Genomic DNA, 10126 nt, shown 5'->3' with positions numbered 1-10126 from the left:
AATGGGGTTTTGGTTTCCTTGCCACTGTTGCCTCTGGCTTGGCGTGCTCAGTTGGGGACACTAAATTTTTCAACTAAACATCGAAATACATCTAAATAATAAACTAAATTAACCATTTAAACTAAATTACTGATCAAATTATTGATCTAAAGCCCACACTGTCACTGTATGATACTTGAAATTTTTCCAGAATGGCTATACAGCTGAATAAAATTATGCTGCATTATTTTCCTGTTTAACACTGTAAAGCTGCTTTGAAACAATCAACATTGTTAAAAGCGCTATATAAATAAAGTTGACTTGACTTGACATGATCGTTAGATCAAATGTAGTGCGGTTTCAATGCAACATTTTACAAATGCGGCTTCTGGAGCATAGCTAAACATTAAATGCTACTAAACCCCCCATTAATCTTGCACAAAAAACATTATATGAATCTTAATTTTATAATTTACTCTCCCTTTCGAGTGTCATGGCAAAGCATGATGGGAAATAGAAATCCCAGCCCAGTTTCAGTTAACTTTAAGTTTGTCTAAGTTAAAAGAAACAAGTTAGTACAACTCAAAACAATGAAACAATTCAGATTACTTAAAATGTGTCAGTTTTGTGAACTCATAGAAAAATTAAGTTACAAAAGTACTACTTTTTACTGTTCAATTTAGGTTTACCCTACAGCTAATTTTAGGGTACCCCAAAATGTATTATTTGAACATTAGGGTTTACAGTGTGTCTTTAATGTTTTTCTGAGATAGCAATGGCTTTTTAACTAGTGCATTTGCTTACATTTTGCTAATTGACCAATAATGTCTGGTTAAGACAATTAAAAGCTTAGTGGTTAGTCATTTTGGGTTTGGCACATCGATAACCCAGAAGTGCCGTTGCTTGTTGTATAACCTCATGATCATTCCATCCACAGATTATTACTACACATCATCACAAACACACATGTACTGCAAGTGAATGAGATTTATTGAGGCAACATGGAGGACAAATTATCGCAGCCAGAAGAAGAAAATAAATCATAGAACACAACCACAAATTGTCAGTTGTTTAGGTTGACTACATAACAAAAGAAAGCAAATGACTAGAATGGTTGGATATTTGCAATCTCTCTTATAATATGTGAAAATACATCACATATTCCAAAATATAACTCCCAAACAAAAACAATGTCTGCCATAAACCATCCTTTAAAAGCAAGATCCCGAGATTAAATGCACCCTTTGGTTTACCCTTTTCCCTAATGATTACATAACTAAAAGACACATTTTTTTAAACTCTGCAAATCAATTCGTGTGGAAAACATGCTGTAAGCTTTCCGGTCCTCCATTTCTTTGAGTGCTTGCTCACTTTTCTTTGACGACGATGTTGGTGAATCCATGAACCTGAGTGAGCTGAGGACAATCCAGCGATGCCAGAAGTTTGTGAGGGCCATGACACTTGGGGATAAATGTCTCCGTCAGGTTCACTGTGGCCAGGCTTGCAATGTCACTGACAAACAGGCAAAAAGAAAGATTTTAATTATATACTAATAAAACAGTAGCATGTCCCATGCTTTTGTATAGTTTAACATGATTAATTTCCTACCCATAGTTAACCGATCTGCAGTTCTTCAGCCCCAGTCCCTCGATACGGAAGATCGCGTTCTTCAGCACGCAGGGAAGTGGGTTCTGGAAGGTGATTTTGACCGGCACTTCTTTGCCCACCACACAGTCACATCCAGGCTGAAAATCACAAACCCGAATGAACACCATACAGGTTACTGGACAGTTATGCAGTCATTCATTCTTAATTTTATTTCCAGCCATAAGACTGGGTTATAAAATGTATAGTTTCATCAACAAACACACATCACCAGCAGGTGAAGTAAAGATTTAAAGCTATTTAAACTCACAGCAATAACCAGATCTGGTGTGCACATCCTGAAGTTGAAGCGTTTGGCCACAATCTGCTTAGTTTGAGTGACCCGTCCAGCGACAGTGAGCATCATCGTGGAATGATCCACAAGGTGATGCTTATAATCCTCATAACTCAGGGCCCATTCCAGAACCTTGGCTAAAGAGTATCAGGAGATAAACAATGATAAATACTAATGCTTCTATTGAAAGGAACAGTAAAATACCATAGCAGAATTTTTTCATAATTGTTGCATTTTTGGCTGTTACTGAACTGAACTGAACACTATTGCCTTCTGAGCTGCTTACAGATTTATCGTCTTTGAATCAATGTTTCTGCTAAATGAATAAACTAATCTTCATCTGATGAGAATGAGAACCATTGTTTGAATTAATTCCTTCAAACCAAATGGGACAAAATCGTTTATTACTTATGTTATTTTACTTGAAGTTGAAATCTCACAACCTTGGAGCTCTGTCTTGAAAGGGTTATATGATAATGTTCCTCTTAAAGGAGGAAATCATGAATTGCTTTTACAGCGACGAAAAGTTACTGGATTGACACTCATCAAACACTCTCACTGATGGGACTTAATGATAATTACATGATAAATACATGTTGTACAGTTGAGTGTTAAACGGTATTTATTTTTTCTTTTATTCTTCTCGTAATTGGAGGCGTGGTAGTTATTATTACCAAGTGCTGACTGATGTGTTCTCAAATGCGCTTGCACTTTTGTAAGCCTGAGGAAGGTCGATTGACTGAAATCTTGCTCATTGTGATTTTTGCTAACTAGTTTGTGGATTTATATTTTTCTAGTAATTGATTCAGGTACATATTTTTGCGTTGTACAATAATGTTGCAAATCAATTCGGCAGTGGAGAACATGAATGTATTTTTACATTTGAAAACTGACTATTGGTTAGTGTCTCAACTAAGCTCAGATTTTAAGTTTCTTTCATTTCTTTCATTTCTTACATTCAGAGGCCTTGAGCTCAAAGCACGTCTGGTCCTTCTTCACTAAGCCCTTGTGGACTCCAGTGTAGTATGTGGCCGACACCTGGCTGTGGAGGGTGACACTACGTGGTGAGCTGCATTTATTCTTCAGAGCGATGCAGAGCACGGCATCCTTGCCCACACACGGCCCTTCGCCCTTCATGGTGATATCACAGATTACATCCTCAGCGCAAGGCAGTGGGTATGTGCATCTCTTGGAGCCATGACGAAGGGCTGTTTCCACAGCGTGACGCTCTTCCTCAGAACCTGAAGGATGTGGGGAGGGAAACTGTAAAATTACAACTATTCCGAGTGAAAGTGTCTTTAAGTGCTGTGTGTGACTTTTCACCTTCAGGGTATTTGTAGAGGTTTGTGATGTCCACACGTTTGTCTGAGCCAACAGCCTTGGTGCTGATGCAGTGACCAACTGCGTTCTTGTCAACGTGGATCACACAGAAGTTTCCACACACTGTCCGCTGCCAGAAGACTACGTCACTGTTCACCTACAGCAAGAACAAGTCATTGTAAACAGGAAAATAACAGAATCGCTGATGTAAGCTTCATCAAATTCTGCTATAGACAGCAGCTCTAAAATGACAAAAGTGTCTTCATCCAATCAGTTCCAGTTTTTTTCTCATCTGATAGTGTCAGGGCAGTCACATTAATAATATTACTGAATTTATAAGGTGTCTTTTAAACCCAAACTAAGCATAGTGTGTACATAGAGATTAACATGGAATAATTGCATCAAAACCCTGCTTAATGCTCAAATTACAAGGCATTTTTGTACCTCAGCAAAAACGAAGGGAGTGTCATATTTGAGGAAGACCTGCCCACTGCGGATCGCAGCAACAGAGGTGGGGCCGCAGCGGAAAACGCCCTGGCTGGTCTCCTGAGGAGTGGAATCAACCACCTGCCAACCTCCAAAACCACATGGGAGGTCAGGACGAGCCATCCAGGCCTCATTCCACACGTGGTAGTTCCTACACGAAGAGAAGAAGAATGATGAGGAGACAGAAACATATTGCAAAGCAAGAGGAGACAAGAAAAATTTGCAATGCAAATTCATTACTTTATGCTTTTTTTTAGAACATTGCATAGTTTAGGTGATCACCTAACTATATTCAGTGCATATACATATTCTCACCAATAGGTGGTGCTCATCAAAGCTGCTGTCACCAAACTGTACTGCAGTATGCAAAGCATTGTCCCATAATGATACTATAGCTGACACTGTTGCTTATGTTCCATAATGAAAATGGTTTGTAGAGAATCTTACCAGATTGAATCACGGTTCAGGTGATCGATCAGATTGTAGTGCTCATCAAGATAAATATCTACTGTCATAGACACATCAGTGTCATGAGCAGAACAGAAGTTTGTGACCGGACGAGTGGGAATGCCCAAACACCTCAACACTGCGAGAAAGAGAAGAAGAAGAAATGCATTAGATCTACTATTACTTTCTCAAACCTTTTTCCTCCTTGTCCATTCTGCCTGAACTCTTACGTGTGTTGGTGACTCCAGCAAAGGCAAAGCTCTGTCCATATTTGACAGGTACTCCTCCACATTTGTGGTACTGTTTCAGGATGGCGCTGCTGCCGCACCAGGATGTAGGAGAAGTGCCATCTCCATAGCAGTTGGACCAGTTACCCACCAACACACCACAGTCATCATTGGCATTAATCTGTGAAAGTGAGATGGTTGAGGTTGTTACGTTGTTATCTGCTCTCTTGCCAAACATCAGCAAGTCATGAAGTCTGTTAGGCTTCATGAGGAAAATGAAGACTCACCATGGCAGACACCACTCTGGCCACGTTAACAGGGCTTCCCCATCCTGAGCAAGGTCCACCACTCTTCTCCAACACATATAAGCATGCAGCCAAGACTCCTTCATCAAACTAAGGATCAGAGAGATTCAAAATGAAGATGCTTGCAGACGCAATGTGCAAGTCGTTTGGTTTATAAAAAGTGCTACTGTATTCCAGCACTTCAAATCCGTTGCAAACATTTTGACGTATAGTTTGGCTCTTACTTGACCAAAGTTCCAGGTTCTGGAGGCGATCTGATGTTTAGTTCCATAGTAGATTTTGCCCACATCATTCAGCACATACTCAACTCTCTGGGCCTCGTCCTCCAGGTGCACAGAGTCATCTAGTAAAGAGAGAGAGCATTGACATATTAACTGAGAAGCTTCTTATACTAGTTTCGACTATTGTTTCATTTTTTTTTCCTTGATTCAGTTTTACAACCATTTACTGATTATAATAACCAATGTTTCTTCTATAGGGTAGATGCTTGATTAACATCCAGTGCCATTTTTTTTTACAGCCTATTTTAAAAATATTTCAGACTCATAATATATATCTTGCAAATGAATCCGCGCGGCATGTTTTTGTTTGCAAGATTTCTCACAGTTCTGTATTAAAAATAAATTGCGTTCAAAAGTGCGAAATGCAATCGTTTTCCTCTTCATAGTGCACGTACCTTTACACCAGGGGTTGAACAGCATGTAAATGTCATTGCAAGGGTTGCATGATGACGTGGCTCTGCCCCTTGGGCCGCAAGTCACAACGGTGAGGCTGTATCGTCCAATACAAGCAGTCGGAAGGGAGTACACACACAGTTTGATTCGGTTTTGCACCCTTTCGACAATCTTGGCCTCCCAGCGAGATTTTTTCAATTCTTCCACCACTGGAACAATCACCAAAGTGCCGTTGCATATTGATGGGACATTACCTGTAAAATACAAGCAACAAGAAATAACAAGGGTTATTATCATTAAATTAAACACACAAAAAAACAGGGCTGTCAAAATTAACATGTTTTCAGTTTAACACCTATCTTGAAGCCAACATGGAAGTGACTTAAACTGTAATTCATCGACTGGCCACTAGAGGCAGGCTCCAAAAGGTCAAATCTGTATCGCCCCCATGTTAAAATGGCCAACTTCATAGCAGAAAAAAACATGTTTACAGCCTGGTACAAAAAGTGGTTTTGGTCTATACGGCTAATTTTGCCCTTCATGACAACCGTGAGGGGGGTGAATTTCTTTATAACTCATCCGTTTAAATTATATAAAGCCTTAACGTTCTGCATAATTAAGGGCGTGGTCACTTGAGTGACAGGTGGATTGCCGTTTATCTGCTGTCTGTTAGTGATCGCATCACCCCAGCTCCACCCACGTCGGTTATTCGGTAGTGACGCGCTGCCAAGATGGCGACGACTGGCTTTGGGTTTCAAAAATGCTCTTCAGAAACCTACGGGTGGCGTCACAGACACTACGTCCATAGTTTTATACAGTCTATGTTTAACGCTTTAAATATTTACCACAATTAATGCAGCATCCGTTTTTTCCCCGTCATCCTTTGGCTAGCGTTACATTATATGATCACACTCTTATTCTTGCAAATGCTTTTAAACCATTTATGCGCGATAAGACACAAAAAAGAAAGCGCTATCTGTGAATGTCCTGACTGTGTGAGACACACGACTCGTGCGCACAAAAAGCCGCTTCAGACAGCGCTTGAATGGACAAAAACACAAAATGCCTGTTTTGTTAAGTATCCTCGCAAGCACAGTGTAAAATGAATTAAATGAACATAAAGAGATCTGCATCATGTGCGTCAGGTCTTAAAGTGACAGCAGCCTAATAAACCTGCTGCTGTTTGTCGTATTTGATAACTTTATTCAATTTCTGTATATTTGCTCCCTGTTCGACCTACCTGGAAATCTTAAAGCACTCTTTACAAGGTAACATGGGTCAAAAACAATGAAAACAATAACTTTTTGTGCATTTTGGCTGGACAAGTCAAAATCTGAACTGGGCCAATAGAAAAAATTAAGCCTTGATATATTGAAGCATATTGAACCCTGGTGCATTTATTATAATGGGTTTATGTGAAGATGGTTTCAAGTTCACTTAAATTAAAAGTTGTTTTAGCCTAATAAATGTTAAAATGTATAGGTTTCAATTGCACTGTGTAATGCTGAATGGCTATAATTAAAGGCTAAAATTTAAATAAAATAAAAATGTATTTCTTAGAGACATCAGTATCAGTGATGCCTTCTTTCATAAAAATATGCCATTAAACAACTATTGAAAATATAGGCTACTGTTGTTTCTACATTAATTTGGAGGTTAAGTAAGATTATTACAATATAAAATTATATTCAAATCTTTAATATAAGGTGCGATTAATCGCGATTAATTACAGAAAAATGTGTATTTTAGTAAAAAACATGAACTTATCAAGAAGATTTAACCAACCAAGTCTCAGCTCCAGGTGAAGTTGGTCACATTTCGGATTGAACGGCCGGGACAGCTCAACCCACATCTGGAAACACTGTCCTCTACGGACAATGAGGTGATCACTGCGATAGCAACTGGTGTGATGCTCCTGACGATTCTGACACTTCCAGGATTTCATCAGGTCAACACAACGGACCTGCAGACACAAATCTGAGGAAAAAAACAAGCAGAAGAAATCAACCGGGAGCTCTAATGAACATGTTTCACAAAATGCAGAACAGATCTACGAGTCTTACCTTCACAGGTACGCACACAGTCATCAGCACAATCCTTGAGGAAGACTTGCTTGCAGTCATAATCGCAGCGAGGTCTCACATAGTCGCAAGGGATTGCGCAAGGGTTAGCGCACGGGTTAGCGCACGGGTTGACACAAGGATTCACATAAGGAATCACGCAAGGATTGACGACAGGTTTCACGCAAGGATTGATGATAGGCTTCACGCAAGGATTGACGACAGGCTTCACGCAAGGATTGATGATAGGCTTCACGCAAGGGTCCACACAAGGGTTACCGTACACCGGCATGCAGCCTGCTCCTCCCCAGAAACCGTCCAGGTGTCCGAGTTTAATGCCTGGGAAACGGCCGATGTTGCAGAAGTTGTTGGGCAGGCCATACTTCACGACAGACATGCTAGGAAGTGCAGAAAAAGAAAGAATGAGAGTGATCTTGTCATCTAGATGGCTTAACAGTCATGCACTGTAGGCCTATAGAATCTTTCAAGGACTTTATTCTATAAATGTCACCCAGAATATAGGGACGAGTGGGGTAAAATGTGCCATTTTTTACATATGTGGTCCTCATGATGAGGGAAAATGAGGCAGAACTACAATGAAAGTATCTAAAGTAATTTCAGAATGTTTCTTATCATTTTAAATGATCAGAATGCATATATGACAAATTTTGACAAAAATATGGCTTCTTATAAAAAAGTGTTCATGTGGCTCAATTTGCCCCAGGTTGTAAGTTGCACCATCTGGGTAAACTGACCATCTAACTGAATCTGAATCAAACCCATGTGAAATTTTAAAGATAATTTACCTCTTTTAAAACTAATTTAATATACATTTTCTTAAAGCTAACTTAAATAAATCAAGCAAATGAAGTTAAAATTTCAATATCTTTATTTGTTTGGATTTCTGAAAGAATATGTTGAACACCAATGTTGTAACCTTCCCAAAAACAGACTAAACAGAAGGTTTGTTGAGTAAAATGAAATACACACTGAATTAGAATGAATTAATAAATGTCACTAATAAACATTTTAGTCAAAAGGTTCTTGACATGGTAGTTTTTCTGCAATATGTTAGGCCATTAGGGACTAAAAAGGGTGGAAAGATATACTGTATATGATTAAGCATATTCTGGTTATTATCAGAGAATAATTTGGTGTACATTGTTGATCAAGTAAACAAAAAAAAATGTAATTATACCAGTTTACTTAAAAAGATTTAACTTAACTACAGTTCCTTATGGCGGGGTAAGTTAAAATGATGGCTCAATTTACCCCACAGCATTTGGCTCACTTTACCCCATAGCTGCCATTTTGGACAAAACTAGCTCACCCATTCAGGCTAATATTTATCTAAATGATTTGCATGGTTTTATACATTGCATAAATATCTTTAGACCTGGACAAATTTGCTCTGATGTAACAGCCATAACATCTGTTGTGCTAAAATTTTACGTTGACAAGCCAAAAACAGTTTTTAAAGTAAATTTGAATTCAATTTTAGTTGATTACTTACATGTTTGCAGTTCTTTCTCCGGAGTGATGCTGAATCTGAAGAGAGTAACAGTTCTTATTGAACTCAAATTACTGAAGTAAAGTAAGTCAGGCTGGAACCACGGCTTCTTGCGCTGTGACACTTCTCTCTGCTGTAGACCGGTATATATACTCACATCTCCATTCCCAGCCCATTCACATGAGTAACTGAAGTGCCTGCAGTATTTCCTTGTCTCATGGAAGGGAGGAAAGGATTGTAGATGAATCACACAGGTTAATTCGAAAACCTAATTGCGCAAATTTACGGTTTAGTATAATTGTTCTGAGAGTATAATTGATATAAGAATAATTAAATTTTAATTGAGCTATTCCAGCTTAAAGGAGCACATAAGCACGTTTATGTATGGAGCATACATCTATGATAGTTACACAATAGCGGTTTGGACACACCTATTACAGTTTTTCTCTAAAATACTGAAGAAATACAATGCAAGTGTTAGAATTATGTAAACAATTGAACACTTTTTTTCAATTTGTCACTAGAATTCAACTTCATACTGTATAAAAATAAAAATAAAAAGTATTTTTGTCTGGTCTTCCAGTTGAAATATCTAAACATCCTTACACAGGAAATTTGGAAAATGGCATTTTCTTCTTTTAAGCATAAATCTAACAAAAGTAAGTGAGGTTAATGTGCAAAGAATTGTTGTATTAAGGATGCTTAGATATTTTTAATGAAAGATTAGACAAAAACTGTGATTAAGAAAATTACCCCCCCCCCCAATCTTCCATAGAAATTCATGTCAGCATTATTTCTTTATATAATTCTATTCATTTAACTGTTATTTTAGTTGTAAAAAGAGTGCGCTTTTAATGTTAATATAATAGAACATAAAACATAAAATAGGAATGACCTTAAATGTATTGAGGTAACAAACATCACATTTACGGCACTCTAAATACTTCAAGTCACAACAAAATATTAGTGCTGTCAATTGATAAAAAAATTAAATAATAATTAATCGCATTTTTTTTCTGTAATTAATCATGATTAATTCCAATTAAAAAACATTGGAGTTTTTAATATTTTGAAATTGTAATAATTTCAGTTACTCTCCAAATTAATGAAGAAACAACTTAAAGACAGCATATTTTAAATATGTGTTGTAATGGCATTCATTTAATTAAAGATCATGTT

At 37.9% G+C, this 10126-nt stretch overlaps 1 protein-coding gene across 1 annotated transcript; it reads right to left on the bottom strand.

The window, feature by feature from the left end:
- Positions 1-952: 952 nt before the first annotated feature.
- tgm1l3 (transglutaminase 1 like 3) lies at positions 953-7834 on the bottom strand (the record flags this gene model as incomplete). Its single annotated transcript, XM_079802094.1, has 13 exons — positions 953-1491; positions 1588-1724; positions 1895-2055; positions 2875-3159; positions 3242-3395; positions 3683-3875; positions 4172-4310; positions 4402-4579; positions 4686-4793; positions 4928-5046; positions 5380-5631; positions 7163-7354; positions 7441-7834. 13 exons carry the CDS (start codon positions 7832-7834, stop codon positions 1347-1349), a joined length of 2457 nt encoding a protein of 818 aa, XP_079658220.1. The 3' UTR covers positions 953-1346.
- Between the last annotated feature and the right edge of the window lie 2292 nt (positions 7835-10126).

Source organism: Gobio gobio (genome assembly GCF_949357685.1).
Source record: "Gobio gobio genome assembly, chromosome: 21".
NCBI classification, from domain to species: domain Eukaryota; kingdom Metazoa; phylum Chordata; class Actinopteri; order Cypriniformes; family Gobionidae; genus Gobio; species Gobio gobio.
This window is presented reverse-complemented; position numbering and strand designations above follow the sequence as displayed.